Below are 23,298 nucleotides of genomic sequence, written 5' to 3' on the forward strand. Positions count from 1 at the left end.
GAGTGAGTTCCAGGATAGCCAGAACTGTTACACAGAGAAACCCTGTCTCAATAAACCTTATAAATAAATTAAATAAAAAGAAAAAAAAACTAGATTAGACTCTGTGTTTCTGTGTGTTCCACCTTTGAATATAACACGGTTCATCAAGGATCTAGCATCATGTACTCTGGTTTGTCTTATAATCTTGGTTTTGAATATGGCTGCTTTTCGGATCCATTGGTTGCATTTAGCAGGAGACAAATTTTTGTTGAGTTAAATTTTCCTCTTTTAATTTTGTTAAACATTTATTTATTTGCTTGTGTGTATGCATGTGTGCACTCACATGCAATTGTGCAAGTGGAGGTCAGAGAACGGCTTGCAATGGCTGGTTCTCTCCTTCCACAGTGGGGTTCCAAAGATCAAACTCCGGTCATTAGGATTCGCAAATACTAGTACCCACTGTGCCATCTCGCTGGCCCCTATTTTTTATTTGTTTCTAGAGCTGTATTGCTTTAAATATGAGGATGACTGTCATGGTGTCAAGTAGAACTGTGAACCTTTTAAAACCACACAAACAAGGTCACTGCCATGTGGTATCTGCTATTAAAGAGTTGTGGCACTGGAGGAGAGACAAGACATAGGACTAAGGTGTGCAATGGTGGGGTTTAATGGTTGCAACACGGAGGAACCATAGAGTTTTAGAACCCAAAGGTAAACTGGGGAATATAACCTAAGGATCTTCACACCCGAACTGCAAACAGACCTAGTTTCTATAAAATCCTCTGCAGTAATGGAGGAGGCCATGGCTAATTCTGCGCAGATAAGAGAGCCCACAGAGGAGTTTGTTCACTGCTTTTGAGACAGGGCTGGTCTCCAACCCAGTCCTCCCGCCTCCACCTCCCCAGTGGCTTGGATTTGCAGATGTGCACCCTGACACCTGGAGGGGATTCTTATTCAAGCTGAAACAACCTTATGAGGAGAATGTAGCCTCCAAGGAAGAGCAGGGTGAGAAGGGGTTGGATAGGCCAGGAAGATAATGGGGGGCACTGAGGACTCCACTAAAGAGGTTGTATTTTATCTTGAAAATGAACAAAACACGTTAAGTTGTGTGTGTGTGTGTGTGCAACGTGTGTACATGTGCATGCTGGTGTGTGTGAAGCTGCATGTGGAGGTCAAAGGTCAATGCCAGTTGTTTTTTTCTGTTACTCTCCACCTTTATGTATGTATGTATGTATGTATGTATGCATGCATGTATTTGATATCTGTGGATACTTTGCCTGTATGTATATAATGTGTGCATGCCTGGTGCCCCAGGAGACCAGTAAAGGACATCAGATTCCCTGGAACTGGGGTTCTGGATAGTGTGAGCTGCCATGTGGGTGCTGGGACCTGAACCTGGGTCCTTTGAAAAAGCAGTCAGTGCTCTTAACCACTGAGCCATCTCTCCAGTTTCTGCCCTATTTCTTGAGACAGGGTCTCACTGACCTTGGAGCTCTCTGGCTTGCTGCTGCGCTCTAAGGATTTGCTTCTCTGCTCCTTCCCTGATCTGTACCCACACTGGATACCTTAGGGGGACTCTATAGACTTGGGGCAGTCTCTGGAAGTGGGGTAAAATGAGGGCTGGAGGAACCTCCCAGCCACATAAGTGCTGAATGTTTTACCGTGTTGCTTGGAGTCATCTGCGTTTGCGTTGGTGAAGAATGTGAGTCCAGCCAGATGGAACACATCTGCATTGTTACGGCCGCCACCTGCCCCACAGCCCAGGTCACGCTTATCGAAAGCTTGAAACACCTGTCCAGAAAGGCAAAACACTGATTTTATCTACCACAGGAGTAGAGGAATTAGTCATCATGCAATGTCAACAAATTTGTGAGACACGGGGACACATCTAATGATCAAAGATCACCTTTCCCAACTTCATTCCTTTAGTTGTATTTATAAAAACCTTCCTATTTAAAATCAACCAAGAATGAAGCCTTAAGCAAATAGTATTGATGAGGAGAATCTTAGGAATTGTCTCAGAGCATATACTATATAGAATACATGAATATATATGTAATACACACATGCACATGCACTCATATATGCATGTATGCACACACATGCACACATGTGGAAACACATGCACACACATATAAATCAGTGTGGGAAAGGATGCACATACATGCGCACACACATATATCAATGTGGAAAAGGATGCACACACATGTGCACACACATGCACACACACATATAAATCAATGTGGGAAAAGATGCACATACATGTGCACACACATATAAATCAATGTGGGAAAGGATGCACACACATGTGCACATATATAAATCAATGTGGGAAAGGATGCACATACATGTGACACACATGCATATACATATAAATCAATGTGGGAAAGGATGCACATACATGCGCACACACATGCACACACACATATAAATCAGTGTGAGACAGAATGCACACACACATATGCACACACGTATACACACATACAAATCAATGTGAGAAAGGATGCACACACACATGCATACACACACATATAAATCAATGTGGGAAAGGATGAAGGGATGAACTAACAGACAATACTGATTTTTGTTTCGGGAAAAACTCTAGATTCTAAGAGGGAAACCACTATAGGTGGTTTATTATGGCTTTACTTTTGACTCAAGAAATATCCTTTCTTCTCTAAATGTTTTTAACTTCATAGCTTCTTGGTTCGTTCTGCCTCCACAAAGAAACCCAAGGCTAGGAATAAGAGCTGGCTGTGGTGGAGTAGATGAGAACACGTGGGACCTGGTCATTTCCACATTTGCCTGGAGTACAGACTTCAGTGAGAATTCAAACAAACAAGCCAAGGAACTCAGGGACTCCCTGGTTTCTTCCTCAGGGTTCTCTCCTGTGCTGCTTCTGTCACTACTTCCCCTGACCCAAATCCTCAAACTACCAAGTGATGAGTCCAGTGGCTCCCATAGGCTCGCCTGCTTACGGTGCTTGCACCTTTATTTGGCAGACCTGAGAAGGGCAGCCAACCTGTGCATTAGGGACAAATATGAAGACGGGTTTCCTTTATTAGGAACTCCATGTCGAGTATTGAACAGCAGACAGGGCCCCCTAGTTCCTCCCTTGCAACCTGCCCCAGCAGGCCACACCTTGTGAAGCGCTGCACCACATTAGCCCACCCCACGGTTGCCACGCAAGTGGACTTAACTCTTTGCATGGGCCTTTTGACCTTTTCCTGGACTCGGTACACAGCACTGTCGACTGCTGCGAGTGCCACCCACGAGTCTGCGTCAGTCACCATTTCAAGGGACACAGTTTGGCCTGGAGAATAGACGTCTGCATCTGGAGACAGATGAACCTAAATGATTTGAAAAAGAAGATCATTTGTATCTGATAAACCAATCAAAGGCAATGGCTTTAACCCACCTCCTTCGCCCACAAAAAAGTCACACTGCGAACCAATCAAAGCCAAGGGCTTTAGCCCTCCTCCTTCACCCCAAGAGGCACTGTGAACCAATCAAAGGCAATGGCTTTAGCCCTCCTCCTTCGCCCACAAGAGGGTCGCACTCCGATGCTGCCATGTGCACGTGTGTCTCACCTGCAGCTGGTTGCCACACTTCTCTTCAACGTTTATCCAGACTGAGTCAGCCACTAATTCTGCTGTCTGCTCTCCTGTGACAATGTAATAGACCAGGAGTCGGGCTGAGGGGACCATGTCCTGTGTCACTGGAATGTTTATGTTTTGATAAGACGAATAGAGAATTTTCTCTTTTGTGCCATACTGTACAATTTTGCCCTTGGATAAAATCTGAAATTAAACAGCAACAATCAATCAAACAACAACAACAACAACAACAACAACATGCAGTTTGGAGCTGGAACAAAAATTACCCTGAGACGGGGAGATTACCCATATGTTCCTACTGTGTGCTGGGTTTCACATTTACTAAACTTTAGTTCTCACAATACAGCAGTGAGACAGGAATATTTATCTCCACTGAAAAAACTGAGGCTGAGGTAGGTAAAGTGCTTAGCACACAAGACTGAGGACCAGAGTTCAAATCCAGCATCCACATAAATGCAGGTACAGCAGCTGCCAGTAATCCTAGCACTCAGGGATCTGAAACAGGATCCCTAGGGGAGAGCTGGGTAGTAAGATTAGCTGGTCAGTAAGTTCTGGGTTCAGGCAGAGAACCTGCCTCAATAGAGAGAGAGATAGAGGAGGGGGCTTGCTGTCAGCTTAGGTTTCCACATGTGTGCACACAGACACAAGCATCTGCACAGATGCTCTCATGTAAATGTGAACTCACTTACATGTAGGCATGAGTAAGCACACACAAAGAAAGAAGGACTCTGAGGCTCAGGAGCTAACCAGTGTTAGCACTCAGGCATCTGAATTGGCCTGTTCTTGGGGTTCTGACAGGATACATGCTCAACTGTGACCACTAAGAGCACCTTCTGTGCACATTTGCTTTTAAAAGGTGGGCCTGCCCACCTCCAGTCTCTTTCTCTTTTTCTCTCCGCTTTTTTGCTTGTCTGCCTGTTTTTCCCTTTCTCTCCCTTTAACCATCTCTTCTCTTCCACTTCTCCTGGCCCCAGAGATCGGTCCCCACCCCCTTGCTTTCCTCTTTTTGTGTTCCCTTTCTCCTAATAGCCCCTCCCACCTGAGCTCTGTCACATGGCGCCTTTCTCTTTCCCACTGAGCTTTTAAATAAGCCACTATAAATGTCATACTGATTCTAAGTTCAGAACTACATAACAGGAAGCCAGAGAGCTCTGCTTAAAGCTGGACCTGTTTGAAATCTTAAGTTTACTAAAACCTCCGTTGTCTTTTTGACTTAAAAAAACAACAACAGTTGAGTAAGCAGAGCAGTGTCTCATCTAGGGATTAGGTTTTAAAGTCCTGGATTAGATTCTAAATGGGGGCTTAGAGTTAAAAAAAATGACATGAAATCAAGATGTCTTCAAAGGTCCTGTTGTCTTGTCCTTAGTTAGTAGGATTGGATTCATCATATGCAACCCGTCAACAGTTCCCCTAATTCTTTAATCAGTTAACATGGTTTCTATGGTCCTTGTTTTTCAATGTCTCCTAAAGAACATTGGAGACGTCACCACCTGTTTGCCCTGGGGCACTGGAATAATTCATCCAGCTCCTTGGCAAAACTGTTTAGGCATTTTTTGAACCCTCTTTCTGAGGCTGTACAGGTTAACCGGTACAACTCTTGGACAAGAAACTGGATAATGTAACTCAATTCTTGCAGGAAGCCCCCTGCTGTGACAAGGAAACAGACAAGCTTGACGTAAGTGTAGGTAAGTAATCCTTGGCTGTGAAACAGGAGGTGACGTAATGAGAACGACTGTCTTGGATGGAATCACTGGACAGGAAATCAGGGCTCCCGAGTTCAAATCATCACCATCTCCCCTCTCTCAGCTTTATGGATGTTTTGTCTTGTGGCCTCTCTGTCCCCCTCTGAAATAAGACTCATGCTCTTCCTCAGTGTTTAGAGAGCTGTAGGCCATGTGCTCGGAAACACAGATGTGGAAGTCACTACCCCCCTTCTCTGCCAAAAGGACCGTGTTCTGGGCTGGGGATGGGGCAGAGATCGCTCTTCATTGTACTTACCAAGTAATTATAGTGAGTTATTTTGTCAATATATGGACTCTTGGGGGTAACAATAATATTCAGGAATTCTCCCACAAACATGGGCTTGTAGTTTTCAGTCCAAGCAATATAAATGTAACTTTGGCTGAGAGATGAGTATGTGATTGCTTGATACTCTCTGCTGGCTTGATTTTCTTCTGGAAGTTCTGGGACATCAGTTTTGACCTAGAAAGGAAAATTTCAAAAGTCCTCATGGGCTGTGTGTAACTGCTTCTGTAAAACGTATCTTTTGATTTTTCATATTCCTAAATTTCCCCTATGCTGGCTACTAAAGAGAAGAAACATCTAGATTATTCCAGTGTTTGTAGAGTTGTTGTGTCAAGTAACTTTAGAAAGTCTATGGAAAGTACAGAGGGGAGGGTGGGCTCTGTGGGGAAGTCTGACCAAGCCAAGAGGAGGACCTTCCAAGGCAGGAAAATGGGCACGCTTCCTGAAATACTATGGTGAACTGGAGATAACCCGGTAGGAGAAATGACAGAGGCAGCGGTAACTCGCCAGGGCTGGAGTACACACCCTAGTGGCTGTCTCACCAATTTCAGTGGGAAGTAGTGATGTGGGCGTGCCATTCAGGGGATGGTGGCCTGCTTTCAGGTGGGGGAGGGTTCCTAGCTTATGCACTGGAGTTATCCTAAGATGCTCCATAACGACCGTTAGCTTCAGCCAGGGACCTGAGCTATTAGCTCGCTCAGGGTTTCACTTGGGAACTTGAACACATTTTCTGGGGGTGAAGATGAGGAAGTGAGCTCCAAATTGAGTAGTTAATATATCAGGGAAAAAGGGGAGACTTTTACATCTGACTCCTGAGCGACCCTGAAAAGATAAAATATGCGTGCGTTGGAAAGGTATATTCCTACCACTGATCTCCACTGTTGTGCCCACTCTGACACTTCTGAATTGTGATGTAATCTTCTTGGCATAACAGGAAATAGTTAATTTCCAAACAACAGAAAAGTCTGACATCATTCGAGGTTTTGAATTCTGTCCCTTCAACTGTCCCCACGGCCATTCACTACATTAGCAAACCGTTTCAGGTACGCGTTTCATTTCAGGTGTAAATCTGTGGAATTCTTCTCTGGACTCGTGGATGAAATCAGCCACGTTTGGTCTGTACATCAGGCGAAACACACAGTCAGAAACACAGCAAGAACATTCAGCTCACGTTAAAGTTCAGCGCCGTCACTTCAGATGGGAGATTGATCACAAAGGGAGCGACTCCATCAGTGGCGTGAGTGACGCTTCTCTTGGGCTCCAGGTCAGATGTGTCCTGATTCTCATCGACTGTTTGTGCCGTGAGAATGACTGGGATCCCGCCTACCAGCTGATCAAGTGAGTCCTTAACCTGTACCTGTTTGCCAGAATGATTCCGTTATGCCTCAAATCAGAACAACTCTAAAATGGCTTTCTTTCCTCTCCACCTCCTCCAGCCCACCTACCTTAATGGAAAATGGAATCCCGGGCTTCAAGAAAAGTGGAGTAGCAACCAAATTCAGTGTGTATGGAGAGATGACGTATTTGATGCCAGGAATGTCAGCTTCTTCTGAAAATCCACCTACAAGGGGGCAGCAGGCATTGTGTTAATGTTCCCATTAAAGTGATGGTGGTCTGTAGGATGCCTGATGGGTCTATGTGCCACAGACTTACTTGTCCCCTCCACCCACTCCTGCCTTCAATCCCTAGCCGGTTGTAACCGGAGCGGGCTTCCCGCGTGCAGACAAGAAGCCGGAGCTTCTGAAGCCTATGTAGACAGCTCCCTGTCAGATGTCCCTGTGCGAGTGAGGCTGCAAAGAGACGGAGGGATGTGAAGGACGATGTCACCTTTCAACAGTGGCTCCAGGTTCAGTTGAATGTGTTCAAAGGATCAGGGAGAGAGCAGGGAACCCAGAGGCTGAGCCTTAACAGGTGGAGAGAACTAGAGAAGAATCAGACACTTTGATACCGGGAAAAGCCCCGAAGTCTTACTTGAAGAGCATCATTGGATTGCCCTGCAGCTTAAAATTAAACAATAGTAAGGATAAGGTAAAAACCTCTAGTTTCCTCAACCTCCTTCCTATTTCCCCCGGCAGCCAGACCAGACGGAGCTGTCCTCAAGCAAGTGTCACTGCCCCCCCCCCCTTTTCTCTGGCCTCTTTAAGGAGGGAACCCTGCCTTACCCCATCTGCCAGCCCTGCCTCCAAACCCTAGGTTTCTTCAATACTGGTCATCTTTAGGACAGTGTTGTTGGTTACTACACAGTCATCCAGAAGCCCACCTCTTTACAGGCTCAGAGCCTGTGCAGGATTCTTGCCCGGGTCCCTTACTAACTGCCTTTGTGCCCATCCAATACTAATCTGTATGCGGCTTGCGTGTGGCATGGATGCTTAGCTCACATGTGGGATCCTGTACATTAATAAACAGCGTTTGAATATCTTATAACAATTGCTTACACTAAGTCTATTTGAAGCCAATTGAGGAACAAAACAAAGGTGAGAAAGGTACATTACTACCATGTTGGAAACAAAAGCCAGGTTATAGAGTGTAAGGTAACCACCATCTCTAGCAGCCCCTGAATCTAGCAACGCATGGTATTCAATAACATAATATTTAAGTTCTCGATTATGCAACCAGAGAAGGAAATCTCAGTGGGTGAAGGGTGCCTTAGGAATTACTGAAGATTATTATTGTAAAGAAAAAGCTAGATTTATTGTGGTTAAATTGCCTATTCAAGTTCAGTTGGGGGTTTGATATAAACCTGAAATATAAAACCATGTTAGTTATAAACACATACTAGAAGACAGTTTGACTCAGCTTGGAGTAGTAATAACTAGCTATTAGTGTAAGACACATGTTAGTAATCCCAGCATTCAGGAGGCTGAGACAGTAGGGTTGCTGTAGGTTTGAAGCTAGCCTGTGCTACATAGTGAGAGCCTGTCTCAGAACGACAACCATGGGAGGGGATTTGAGAGCTACAGACAGCAAGTTAATTAAACACGGTAATGACATGGTAGGAAGGCCCTGTGAAGAAGAAGTTGGATGAGGAGAGGAAGGAGTGGAGAAGCTGGCGCTCAGGTGTCACTGGGTGTGTGACACGGATGATGATGGTGCAGTGACTGGCACTTATGTCATGCCTTAGCAAACAGTTTACACACTGGGTGCCAGAAGTGCAAGTGAAACAGCTGTAGAGATACTGGCAATTGTCAGTTTGCTGTCGTGGTTCTGATGATAGGGAGGGGGGCTGCAGAATAACACAACACTCATCTACTTTTTTGGAGAGGGAGAGTTGAGACAGGGCTTCTTGTTGCCTTGGAGCCTGTCCTGGAACTCGCTCTGTAGGCCAGGCTGGCTTCGAACTCACAGAGCTCTGCCTACCTCTGCCTCCTGATTAAAGGTGTGAGCCACCATCACCCAGTTCTGCACTCATTCATTTTTAATGTCATAAAAAGGAAAGGAAAGGAAAAATTTAATTATGAAAGAAAAAATGTGAAGGGGCTGTAGAAGTCACTTACACTATTGATATGATGTCTAAATCTATACCAAGAGGATGTTGAAGAGACACACACCACTTACCTGAAGCTTCTGTGACTGTCACAGCGATATAAAGGTACTTGTCATGTAACTCTTCTAGACTTTCATATGACAGTTCTTTAACTGCTGTTTCAGAATCAAACGTGAGGCGAGCGACTCCATTGGTCAACTTTTTAAAAGGAGCAAAAGGAAGAGTCAAAACAGAGACTATAGAAGGAAAACTTCGGTCTGCTTTTGCTAGCCTCTTGAAGGCGAATTCCAGAAGCCACACGCATATTATGGGTATAATTAAAGTGATTGGGCCCACAGAGACAGCCAGGATGCTGTTTCCTCTCGCTTGTGCAGAGTTACAGATGTGGAAGGGCTTGGGTCATCACATGGTCTTTTGAGTACCAATTGATAATACAGTATACAATAAGTAAAGAAACATTAGGTTTGTTTATATCTTATTGTTTAATTATGACTTTTATTATTGAATTATTAAATGATACTATTTTTCCTGATTTGTTTTTGACTTATTTCTTACTAAAAAATGTTTTGACCCGGAGCGGGCGTTTTTGTATGATTTAGCTTGATTGACCTAGGGCCTCCTAGGACCTCACGCATGTCAAACAGGCACTTCATTATTGAGCCACACCCCTTGTCTTTATTTCCTTTAAATCTCAGTGCTTAAGATAGAATCTTGAATTTTAAAATGACTCTTAATTTACATTTTGAATAAATAAGGCCGTCTTTTCAGAAACATAAGCTAAATGCCTGATTATATAAAAATCAAAATAAATGGGTATGCAAATGTATAGAAAAAAGACGAGACCTCATGCCGTCTGTGGGGTACTGTAGAGAGCATGAAATGAGAGAAAAGGGAGCAAGGGCTGGAATCTCGGTCCCTGTAACAGTATGCACACAACTCTGGACAGATTTCACCAGCATCCACACACGGTGTGGGCGCTCTGTCCCGAGGATGTCAGCAGCAGCGTCTACACTGCACACTGTGTGGGCGCTCTGCCCTGAGGATGTCAGCAGCAGCCTCTACACTGCACACACTGCACACTGTGTGGGCGCTCTGCCCTGAGGATGCTAGTGGCAGCGTCTACACAGCACACGGTGTGGGAGCTCTGTCCTGAGGATGTTAGCAGTAGCGTCTACACTGCACACTGTGTGGGCGCTCTGCCCCGAGGATGTCATCAGCAGCGTCTACACTGCACACTGCACACGGTGTGGGCCCTCTGCCCTGAGGATGCTAGTGGCAGCGTCTACACTGCACACGGTATGGGCGCTCTGCTCGGAGGATGTCAGCAGTCTACACTATACATCGCACGGGTGCTCTGTACCAAAGAGGCATTCCTGCCTTCAGCCGCTCAATACCAGAAAGCAGATTTATTTTTAAACAATCATAAATAATTCTGGGCATTGTTAAACATCCATTGTCTTAGATGCTCCCCACCCTAGTTGATGCTCCCCACACTGAAGAAAGTATAAAACATGCTTTAATGAGACCTGAGGCCAGGGAATGAGGAGCCTGCCTGACTCCATTTTGAATGCAGGAGACATTATGCTGTATTTTAAAAAATAAGTTTCTATTTACTGTGAGAGTTGAGTTTCTCTCTGTTTCCTGGAACCTGACCTTCCCCAACCCATGACCTTGATTTGTTTTTTATAATACCCTTACCCCCCCTTGACTCTTCCTGACCCTCCCTGACCCCTCCCTAATCACACCGTGGGTGACCACATGATTTTTTAGTTATTTTTTTATTTCCTTATTGCCCCGTTGTCTCTCTTTTGTAAAACTACTCTTGATTTTACCCCTTAAAAGAGGCCCAAGAGATGGATTCGGTGCTGTTGTCTTTAACCAGCTTAGGAGGCAGCCGCTGGCCCAGTCTTGGGTGCACTCCAATGAAAATCAAGCTTGGTTCAAATTTGACTCAAACTGTGGTAGTGGTCTTATTCTCTCTGTTGGGATTAACAGGAATACATTGAATGGCCGACTAACTGTGTTTGGGTGGCCAGGGGCTATGACCAAAGAAAAGGGGACTGTGTTTGAAAAACAAAGAACGAGAAGGAATTAGGCTCAGAAGAGAAAGGAAGGCATGGAGGGGAGGGGAAGACTTGGAGACAATGAGACTGCTGAGTCAAGGAGGGAAAGAGACGGCATGATGTTAGCTGTCTGGGGAGAATGATGCCAAAAAAGGGGCTGTGTGTTTATTTTCTTTGCTTCTGGTTTGCATGCATGCATGTATGTTCTGTTTGTTGTATGAGCATGTGTGTATACATATTTTTGCATGTTTGTGAACAAACAGGCAAGGACGGGTGCATGTATATGTAAAGGCCCAAGTATCATACTGGACTGTTCTTCCACCTTGCTTGTTGAAACGGGTCCCTCAATCCCTCAATCCCTCAATCCAGCCCAGGGGTTGCCAGTATGGTTCATATCTGTAGTCAGCTTGCCATAGGGTTTGAAAGGGGAGATTTATCTGAAGGGCAATAGACGCTGACTGAGAATTTTAACCTCACTGTCCACATCTGTACAGATGTGGGATTGAACTAGAGGGCTTGCAGGTGACTATCCCTCCTCACATTGTCTTTGAAGTCTCAGCAAACATCTTACCCTTGTGACTTGCATTGCCTTCTGCATCATTTCCTTCTGATCCTCTTTTATGTCTTCTTTCAACCCAAAAAAGACATACACTTCAGCATCGGAGACTACTTTATTATAAAAATATCTGTCAAACAAGAACAGAAAGTTGTTTTCTTAACATCGTTATAATAGATATATATATTTTCGGAAAAAAATTTAACAATATTAAATTATATAAGGCACATAATATATGTCTACCCACTGTTGTATTCCACCCCTAGATGGTCACAGCAAGAAAAATATGACTTTTAATCCCAGCACTCTGAGTTCAAGGTCAGCCTTGTTGACATATTGACCTCTGGGCCATTAGGGGCTACATAGTGAGAACCTTTCTTAAAAAAAGGGTAGCTCAAGGCTGCATGACTTAAAAAGGGAGTATCCACTGTGGCAAGGAAAGAGGGTGGAGCTCATGGAGATAGGAGCATGTGGCTGTGGATCCTATCATTTGGGCAGTCCAGGAAGCAGAAATGGGATGCATATTTCCAGTTTGGCCAGAGAAAAGTGGGGTGGGTAATATAATTAAATGACATTGTATGCATGCATTTAATTTTCAAAGAATTAAATGAAGTATTATATTAGAGATAAGATAATAAGTGGAACCTTTTGTGTCAGTCTCCATACCCTAAATCGTGCTGTGTGGTGGTCTGAATGTAATTGGCCCCCATAAGCTCACAGGGAGTGGCACTATTAGGAGGTGTGGCTTTGTTGGAGGAAGTGTGTCACTGTGAGGGTGGACTTTGAGGTCTCCTATGCTCAGGATACCACCTAGTATCTCAGTTAATTTCCTGTTGTCTACAAATTGTAGTACTCTCAACTACTCCTCCAGCACCATGGACTCCCGCACACTGCCATACTTCCACCATGATGATAATGGACTGAACCTCTGAACTGTAAGCCAGCCCCAATTAAATGCTGTCCTTATAAGAGTTGCTGTGGTTATGGTGTCTGTTCACAGCATAGAAAGGCTGACTAAGATATGTGTTTATGAATACATACACTGAGGACATTTAATCTTGGGTACATTTTTTTTTCTGCCTTCAAAGCTGACATCAGGATAGGCAAACAGAGCAGTCAGCATGAAGTCTCAGTTCATCCCCAAAGTCATGGAACACCGTAAGTCACAGGTCACCTAAGGAAAATTCTGAGAGCTAGAACCAGAACTAATGTAACTTAACCGAAAAAGTTCTTACCTGGCTGTCACAGTGATTTCAAAGTTCTGAAAGTTCTTATAACTAATGAAGTTACTTTCTGGCTCTATTGAAACAGAGAAACGTGGCAAGACTGGAAATAGAAATGAAGAGATGGTGTTATCATTTAGCCAGAATGGGCCCCGAAGCACATCAGACATCTGTACTTTCTAGGCAGATAACTGGTAGCATTAATAAAGCATCTCCATCTGATGTGGGACCCCCTTCTGTATGTTGTGAGTATGTTTTATTATCATTGTTTAATAAATAAGCTGTTTTGGGTCTGTGGCAGCACAGAATAGAGCAAGGTGAGAATTCCAAATAGAGATAGAAGAAAAAAGAAGGCAGAGTCAGAGAGACACCATGTAGTTGCCAAAGGAGACGCTGGAACCAACCAGTAAACCATGAGCCTCATGGCGATATATAAAATAATAGAAATGGGTTAATTTAAGATGTAAGAGTTAGTTAATAAGATGCCCGAGCTAATAGGCCAAGTGATGTTTTAATTAATACAGTTTCTGTGTGATTATTTTGGGTCTGGGTGGCCAGGAAACAAATGAGCAGATCTCACACAAAGAATGGCACCCATGTGGGCAACTACATCCACATAAAACCTGAGAGAGTTTAGATAGAAATTCTAGATACAAAACAGAGTTTAACACAGCTTCTTGGTAGCTGCATTTTTTTTTTCTGGATGAGTCCGTTTGCTGGAGGAAAGCAGGGGCTCAGCGGCTCCTTTAAGAGAGGTCTTCCTGACTCAGCATTGACAGCAAAGACTGTGCGGCTTCTTTAGGGGAGGGTTTCCTGGTTTCTGCTAGTTGAACAAATAGCTCTGACTCTTTAAGGAGGCTGAGCACTTAAATGGTGTCTGTGAGCTGTGTGTTACAAATTGCTTAATGGTGACACAGACTCACTGTGAACCTGAGCTGGGGTGGTGTATATGGCTGTCAGAAGCAGTGAGCATGACTCTGCCATGTTGGACTGGGCAGAGTCAACAGGCAGGGCTGCAGAGTTGGTCCTAGCCATGCCTGTTTACATTAAAAAAAGACATTTCTGTTCAGAAAATAATTGCAGATATGCACACAATAAAGACAGATTTAGATAAAAAAAGACCTCTAAGTGGGTTACAGTGTTGTATAATTATACTTAGGCTTGGGAGAGAAAAGAAAAAGAGGATAAACAATTATAATATAAAAGAGTAAAGAATAAATGAAAGGAGTAAAGATAATAAAATAAATATTAAACTTGTAAAAAAGTAATGGAGTAAGAAAAATAAGCCATGTAAAGATAGAATATACACAGAGAGTCTGGATTATGTATATATTATTGTGTTTTCTTTGAATTTTTTGACTGTGAATTAGCTAAACACAGAGAGATATTTGATTCTGGGGGCTGCTAAGATAAACCAACATATACACTTTAAAGGTATCTTGACTTCAAAATTTGTGTCTAAGGATATATTGCTTTGGAAAAGAGGTTCTGCTTTTATTTCCACAGAGGATGAGAATCTGTGGGTTCCTTCCAGACTAATGTGGTTTGATGGACCAAGACCCCCTGAAAGGTCTCTGTGAACCCTTTAAAATACTTTGCCCAACAAAAATGAGGAAGCAGTTTGAAGAGAACTGTACCCAAGTTCCCAAATATTGTTTATAAATGTTTGTTTACATTTAAAGGCAGATAGGCTATAGAGATTTGCATTGGTATGGATCTTGGTCTATTAATACAAATTTTATAACAATTTTGTTATATGTATATTTCTTCTCATGTTTAAATTATTGTGTTTGTGCAGTTCTTTAAAAAATGTAATATATAATTAAGAAATACATGTTAATAGATAGTAATCTACAATAGTCAAGCTTGCAGTCATGTTAATGAGGTTTTCTAGATATATAGAGATATATCTCAGATGGATAGTATTCTTCAAACCTTCCAAAGACTTACAGAATATGACATTTAAATGTTTTAAGAACTTAGACTTTCCATGACAATGAGACACATCTGCTCCTGGCAGCACCATCCTACTTCAAGAGGATGATGGGAATTGAAAAGACTCCTTATGGAGTTGGTTAGCCATTTGTGCAAAAACTGCTCTTGCCTGGACTGCTTGATGCTATGCTGTATGAACTAAATATGAAGGACCCATAGAAAAATTATTGATGAACTTGTCAAAAGAGGGTGAGATAGTCATTTGGAATTCCTGCTTCATGAGAGAATTGATAGAATTTTTGCAGGACACAGAAGAAAGCAACAGATGAACTTTGCCAATACAAGGCATAAGAGATTTTCAATTTTCCTGCTTCATAAAAACATTTGCCAGAAACTATGGCCTATAAGCTGAAGATGAATGCACTAACATTACACAAGAACTATCTAGGCAGAGAGATGTCTTTCTCAATTCTAGAGTTTGGAAGTTGCTCACAATGCACGTATTGTTTACATAGGTATTTTATATCCTTCTGGAGTCTTTGATGGAGTTGAGGAAAGATAGTTATAATTATAAAAGATGGATTAGGTATAAAACTTTAGACTCACAAAACAGGGTAAATGACAGAGTATTTTTCTTAATTTGTCAAATAGACTAAATATTGTAACTATAATTCTTGCTTGATAACTGTTTTGTTGTGTACAATCTTGCTATATTAAAGTTAAAACCTTTTTTATTTAGAAAAAGGGGAGGTGATGTGAGATTCCCCTCTATATGCTGTGAGTATATTTTATTACCATTGGTTAATAAAGAAACTGCTTTGGGAATGTGGCAGTGCAGAATAGAGCAAGGCAGAAATTCCAAGCAGATACAGAGGAGAAAAGAAGATGGAGTCAGAGAGACACCATGTAGCTGCTGAAGGAGACAGATACTGGAACCTTACCAGTAAACTACAAGCTTCATGGCAATATATAAAATAATAGAAATGGGTTAATTTAAGATGTAATAGTTAATAAGAAGCCTAAGCTAATAGGCCAAGTGGTGTTTTAGTTAATATAGCTTCTGTGTGATTATTTTGGGTCTGAGTGGCTGGGAAATGAATGAGCATTATTCGCCTACATTCATCATCATCACCATCATCATCCCCATCATCATCTCCATCATCATTATCTCCATCATTATCATCATCATCATCATCATCATCATCATCATCACCGTCATCATCATCAACTTCATGCTCATCATCCCTCCATCATACCCATCATCATCATCCCCATCATAATCCACATTATCATTATCCCCATCATCATCATCCCCATCATCATCTCCATCATCCCAGTCAACATCTCCATCATCATCATCCTCCACATCCCCATAATCTTCATCATCATCTCCATCATCCCCATAATTATCTCCATCCTCCTCCTCCTCATCATCCCCATCATCATCCCCATCATTATCCTCCCCATCACACCCATCATCCCCATCATCATCTGCATCATCCCATCATCATTATCCCCATCACCATCATCATCCACATCCCCATCATCATCTCCATCATCATTATCTCCATCATTATCATCATCATCATCATCATCATCATCATCATCATCACCATCATCATCCTCCCCATCACCATCATCATCCCCATCCCCATCATCATCTCCATCATCATCATCATCAACAACAACAATGATATCTCTGATAATCTGTCTCTCTCTCCAAATCAAAGTGGATCTAGGCTTGATATACCAAAATCACTTGGTTTATGTTTTGATTATAGTGTATATTATGGACAATAGATTATTTCCTCTGGTAAAATATCAGTTTTTTAAAACAGAACAAGAATTATCTTTGTTTCTGTGTATCTGTCTCTATCTATCTATCTATCTATCTATCTATCTATCTATCTATCTATCTATCTATCTGTCATCTGTCTGTCTGTCTATCTTTTCCTCTTATCTTTCTTGTAAGTCTTAAACATAGTGTTTCTTTAATGAGTGTTTATCAAATTGAAAATGGGAAAGGAAAATGCAGGGTTTGTTTTGTTTTTCAAGACAAGTTTTTTTTTGTTTTTTTTTTTTTGTAGCTTTGGAGCCTGTCCTGTAACTAGCTGTTGTAGACTAGGGTGACCCTGAACTCATAAAGATCTGCCTGCCTCTGCCTCCCAAGTGCTGGGATTAAAGGCGTGCTCCACCACCACCAGGCATGAGGGTTTATTTAGTATTTCTCTTTCATCAATAGATACAATCCATCCAGTATTTATGTGCTGTTGTAAACTCAGGTGCTAGCATGTCTGTGGAGGGTTGTCTTGATTGCTAACTGATGTACCAGCCCATTGTGGGCAGCACTATTCCATGGACAGGTGGTCATGGGCCCTAAAAGGAAGCTATCTAGACATGGGCCTGTGAGCAATCCAGTAAGCAGTGTTCTTCTGCAGTTTCGCTTTAGGTTCCTGATTGCACTCAGTGAGGAACTGTGACTGGGAAGATCAGCCAAATAAACCCTCCCTCCTCTAAGTTTCTTCTGGCCATAGTACTTTGCTGGTTAAAATGCTTCCTTTTTATTACAAATAGATTCCTTTCTGATTACAGTGCCCCCTTCCTATACTTCTCCTAGTTCCTCTCCTCTTTCCTGGCCCTCAAGATCCACTTCCTTTCTGTCTCTCATTAGAAAAGAACAGACTCCTAAGAGATAATAACAAAACAACAAAATAAAATATACAAGATAAAAACCATAACATCAAAGTTGGACAAGGCAAACCAACAGGCTGAGCAAGCCATGGGGAGCGAGTCAGTAAGCAGCACCCTCCGTGGCCTCGGCATCATCAGCTCCTGCCTCCAGGTTCCTGCTCTGTTCTGCCTTACTTCAGTGATGGACTATGGATGTGGAAATGGAAGCTAAATAAACCCTTTTCTCCTCAAGTTGCTTTGGCTATGCTGTTTGACCACAGCAATGGTAACCCTAACCAGGACAGTATTTTATTACCACAACAGTAATCAAACTGCAACAGGATAAGTATTAATTGTACTGACGTGTACAAAGGGGAAGGGGTTCTGAGTCCTGTATCAGAAACAAATTCAAAGAAAGTTTCTCCAAGTAAATGAATGTTAGACTGAGGCATGAGTGGAATTGACTGGGCAAGGAAGGGAAATGGGAAACACCATTGGTAACATTCCCAAGGCTGTGGAAAATTAGGCAAAGAAGAGGCAGTTAGGGGCCAGCTCAACCTAAAGACTTAGAGTTCATTTTAAGGGTAATGAAGAGCTTGTCACTAGGCTCTCGCCAGTGTGAACACTATGATTTCATTTTGAGATTACTTGACTAATACCAAGTGAGACAGTTGAGAACCCACAATGCCGGAGGAGGCTGCTGTGGTTTGCCAGTAAGCCCCGTGAGAAGAATGGATGCAGGCAACTGCAGGAAGCAAGATACCAGCAAAACCTGGATATGAACAGAGCACAGCAGACATACGGGAGGGAGAGAGGTCCCTCAGAAGAAGTGACAGGGAGCTTAATCTGTCACCTGTCCCCTCTATTAACTGCGCATCTCCCTTAATATGATACACCTGAGGAAATAAAGAATGGCTTCAAGCAGAGATGTTCAGTCCTATAACACAGTACAAAGCTACTGGAGTAAACTACTATAAGAAATGGGAAATTAAGCTATTTATAGCCCCAGTAATATGGCCGATCTCAAAATATGAATATGTTCAATTTCTAAATGAATCTTACTGGACTCCGCTCACTTTATCTCTAAATTGTTTATCCTGTAAATCTAGAAAGGACTCTAACAAACCAAGCACCTCAAGGAACTACATTTCTCCAACTCTGTCATGAAGGACACGGTCCAGGAGGATAGGATGGCTTCTTCAAAACTGATAGCACAAACTGGAACTAAGTGCTAGAAGCCATCATTACTGTCTCTCTGCCCTCACCCCTCCATCACTACTGTCTCTCTGCCCTCACCCCTCCATCACTACTGTCTCTCTGCCCTCACCCCTTCCAGCACTCCAAGGCACTGTAAAACACCTCTTCCTTATGATAATAAAATAATACTGGAGAATTTACCATATTCTTTAATTTCAAAGTTTGCAGTTCCAGTTGTTGAAAAATCCTTCTTATATTTAGCTTTAATTGTCCATACACCATACCTATGGAAACAAAATATTTAAAAACATAGTTGTCATTATATAGTTCTAATTTTTCCATAGGTCATTTAATTAATTCCTATTTCAAGATGTTAAATACATAGACATGTGTAGCCTGAGTAAATATTTTGTGGAAGAATCTAAAGCAATAAACAGAAATAGTTGAGTATTTTTCTTTTGATAATATAAAGTATTAATTAGATACATTAATTTTAGATAATTTTCATATATTGTATTATTTTTCCATGCATTTTATCTTCATACAATCATTATGTTTGATTCAAAGGGCTGATGATAACTTCAGAATTTACTTAATCCTTGAGTTTAATGATGCTAACATGATATATTACAAAATCCATAGTGATGTCTCTAGAAACATGTAATACATAGGTAAAAAGTATATGAATGATAAAGTTTATAGCTCTCATAAATAAATTTATCATCGAAAATTAGGTATGGCTTATCTAAAAAGGAAAATCATTTACTTAGTTAATAACCTCCATTCTAAAATATTTACTGAGCACTAGATTAAGCAGTAAAGGATAAAAAGAATAAATAACACAAGTCACAGTCTTTAGAGTTAATAGTCCATGTGTCAGAATCCTTGTGTTTCTGTAGGCTAGCAGGTGATGAAACCAAGTCACCCAGCCTCACATGTGAAATGAAAATATGCTGCCAGTGTCCACGTGGTGTATGTTACAATGATCATCAGCGTTAATTCAAAGACTGTCTATCAAGCACCTCTTCTAATGCCTGCAGGGGCACAGCAAGTCATTCAGGCAAGGGCTGCCTGCCTGCAGGGAGTTTCCAGTCAGCTGGAAACTACAGAGGTTGTGGCAGGTAGGGAGGTCCTGTCTGTAAACCCAGCCCTGGCAGGAGACTGAGGCAGGAGGATCAACAGGGATGTGAGCAATCTGGGGTGAAGAGTGAATTCCAGGCCAAGCTGAGGTAGAGTAAGATCCTGCTTCAAAAACAAGCAAACATAAAACCCAAAAGAAACAAGAAAATAAATAAATAAAGACATCTAAACAAGCGTCACAAAGAGAATGGAGGAGAGGGAGCTGTATTGGAGCACACCCAGGGACAGCGTCTTGGCAAAGGCTAACTTTTGCCCTGATGATGAGGTGAAGCTCAGTTTGGGAGACAGGGTCAATCACACACTAAAGCAGGGGAGGTGTGTGCAAAGACAGGGAGAAGCACACACTACAGCAGGGGAGGCATGTGCAAAGACAGGGTCAATCACACACTAAAGCAGGGGAGGCGTGTGCAAATACAGGGGGAAGCACACACTACAGCAGGGGAGGTGTGTGCGAATATAGGGGGAAGCACACACTATAGCAGGAGAGGCGTGCGCAAAGACAGGGTCAATCACACACTAAAGCAGGGGAGGCGTGTGCAAAGACAGGGTCAATCACACACTAAAGCAGAAGAGGCGTGTGCGAAGGCAGGCTGAAGCGTGCACTGAGGCGGGAAAGTATGAGTTGAGTCTCCTAGTGATGCACACCAGCATGGGACAAACGGCACAGCTGAAGCTTGAGAAACGGCAGTAGTGTCAAGAAGCTCAGCTCTGTACTGCAGAGCGCATATTTCTAACAAACCACACAGATTAAAATTATCCAGTTTATTGAAACTCCCCAGTTTCATATCAAAACTTCAGGAGAATGCATCTTCCCTAATTCCCTTTTTAGAGCACACGGGGAAAATGGCGCTCAGGAGCAGCAGTTTGTGGATGCCCTTGTCTACACAGGCTGCGCTGCTCTCCGTGGGAAGCAGGAATGAAGTCTCCATCTGTGTGAGCATTGCTCACTTCCAATGTGATTCAAATATACCGTGACATGGTAACTAAATATCACACTGAAAGTGTGTGTGTGTTTGTGAGTATGTGTTTCAGGCAGGCATCTCTGTTTCCATGCCAACGATGGGCTCCTCCTGCCTCACTCTCCTGAGTGCCTGGGGCGGTGGGGGGCTATGCTGGATCCCAGCAATGAGAATACATATTTTTTTTTCATTAGCAGGAAGCAGCCTCACTGGACTGAAGATTGCCCACACTTCGGTCTGTGGTGCCCTGCCAACACTAGGTGGCTCTATTTGATTGTGTATCTCCTTCCCCGACCATCCCAGATGCGCTTGTAAGAGAAAATTGTCTTAATAACAAATATTTTTTTTACTTACTTAGGATTAGGTGGAATCTTGAAGTCAGGAAAGGAGATAATTCCGGTATAATCATTTTCTTCTACCATGTCAACTTCTGATCCTTCAGGATCCTTTGAATAGAATCAGACATTCACACTTTAGTTCACTATATAAGAATATCCGAGATGGATAATTTACAAGACATGGAGATTTACTTAGGCTTGTGGCTTCGGGAGCTGGTGAGTCTAAGAGGATGGCAATGGCATTGGGTGGCTAGAGATGGCCTTCAGCTCTCGCCACGGCCCCAGGGATTCAGTGCCGTGGGAACACCTGGAGCTCACTCATTCCTGCCCACATATGCCCACTGCCACCCCTCTCCCGCATTGCCAAGCTGAGAATTAAACCTTACCACATGAATGTTAGGAAGACCCAGGGAAACCTTAGTAGCTTTCAAAGCACAGAACCCACATTTAAAGTTTCTGACTGCGATAGAATCTTTGCTCTACAAAAGCCATTTCCCACAGGCACCTGTGTCTTCAGTAAATATTAAATCAGAGGTTATGAAGGGCAAGCATGGTTCATTTGAAGGCACTTTCCTTGACTCAGATCCTCCTCAGCTCTCTGCACTGTCTCCAGTAGACACGGAGAGAAACGCAAGGCCCAGTCCTCGGGAGGAGAGGAAGGAGGACTGTGAATTCAAGGACAACCTGGGCTACACAGTGACATTCTGCCAAATAAAGAGGGGCTTTAATAATACACAGGACAAAAGCAAAATAATTCCTCAGCTGGTATTAAAAAAAAGCCCAACTTTTCTTTTGTTAAACTGAAGAACCAGGCTGCCTCCATCTTAGGCTTAAAAACCATCTTGTAGTAAAGACAAACGAGGTTCATTCCTGTTTGTCTCAAGGATTGAGTTCTGCCACTTCTGTAACCTTAACTACAAATGGTTCTGAACTGCCTGACCAAGGAATGGCAATCATATCTTTTGTTTCAAAAAGTTGTTTATAACCATCTTGCAACCCTACCTTTTTTGCAAAAGGTTATACGACCATATATTACTACTGTGCTATGTCCACCTTGTGACCATGTTTGTTTCAGGAGGTCTCCAGGACTAACTTGTTCTGCTCCTGTAATCCCACCTATTTTGCCACCAAATATCCCATTTGGAAACCCCCTACCCTTGAGTTATATAAAGGCCTTGTCTTCCTCACATCCAATGTTGGCCTCTCAAACCCTGCGTTAGAAGGAGGCAGCCTGTGTACACAAATAAAAAAATCTCGTTTTAATTGATTGCTTGCTTTAATTAATATGGTAATGATGATTTGGGTTGACAACCTTTCTCCTCTGATCTGTGGGATTAACAAAACAGCTCTCTCTCTGTCTCTGTCTCTCTCTCTCTCTGTCTCTGTCTCTCTCTCTCTCTGTCTCTGTCTCTCTCTCACACACACACACACACTCACACACACAATTTAACCCTGATACAATCCTTAAAATGGTTACACACACTGCAGGTCCTCATAAATCTTCCCCATACGTGGTATTGTGTTTGGGTCAGCAACTTTGGACTTACTTTGATCTATTCTTTGACTTCCTGGTAAGTCTTAACTTGAAAACTCAACATTGTGTACTCTACCATGACCGTAATTTATGACTGGATATTTCGAGTGTTTTTCTTAATTACAAATTGGAAAACTTACAAAAGCCTGTTATGAACAAGAGTGATTCAGAGCTAAGTGTCTTCTTGGCTGAACAAGAATGATCCCACAGAGTCACAGCTAAGTGTCTTCCTGGCCATTCTTCATCCCATCATTATTAATGATGGCCCTTTCTCAAATCCTTTGCTAGGTGCTTAGGAAGAAGCATCCGTCTTTCCAAGGCTCTGGGACTCAGCCCCTACCCCAGGAAGCTCCTTCATGGATGATTGGCATCTGGTTATTTTGCATTTGGTGCCAGGATTCAGTTCCACTCAAGTTCTCTTACAGCAAAGTAGGATAAAGAGCCCATGTCCTTCACCCCTTCTTTTCCAGTGGAATTAAAGTCTTTCAGTCAGCCAGTTATTTACTGTGCTTGTTTGTATCTACACTATTCTCATTGGGCTGGCTGCTGGCTAGTTTTATACCAACTTGATACAAGCT

At 42.6% G+C, this 23,298-nt stretch overlaps 1 protein-coding gene across 1 annotated transcript in view; it reads right to left on the reverse strand.

Moving 5' to 3' along the window:
- The window catches only part of LOC130864485 (complement C5), a 103,572-nt gene that overhangs the window by 52,793 nt on the left and 27,481 nt on the right, over window positions 1-23,298 (reverse strand). The window contains exons 5-15 of the mRNA XM_057754944.1: window positions 21,203-21,294; window positions 18,951-19,033; window positions 12,960-13,050; window positions 11,740-11,854; window positions 9,177-9,303; window positions 7,067-7,182; window positions 6,793-6,978; window positions 5,595-5,798; window positions 3,570-3,779; window positions 3,180-3,329; window positions 1,641-1,770 (exon numbers count right to left, since the gene is read on the reverse strand). Of these exons, the coding sequence (XP_057610927.1) occupies window positions 1,641-1,770; window positions 3,180-3,329; window positions 3,570-3,779; window positions 5,595-5,798; window positions 6,793-6,978; window positions 7,067-7,182; window positions 9,177-9,303; window positions 11,740-11,854; window positions 12,960-13,050; window positions 18,951-19,033; window positions 21,203-21,294 (1,504 nt within the window). The remainder of the gene's footprint in view (window positions 1-1,640; window positions 1,771-3,179; window positions 3,330-3,569; window positions 3,780-5,594; window positions 5,799-6,792; window positions 6,979-7,066; window positions 7,183-9,176; window positions 9,304-11,739; window positions 11,855-12,959; window positions 13,051-18,950; window positions 19,034-21,202; window positions 21,295-23,298) is intronic.

This window comes from Chionomys nivalis, chromosome 22 (genome assembly GCF_950005125.1).
Source record: "Chionomys nivalis chromosome 22, mChiNiv1.1, whole genome shotgun sequence".
Lineage (NCBI taxonomy): Eukaryota > Metazoa > Chordata > Mammalia > Rodentia > Cricetidae > Chionomys > Chionomys nivalis.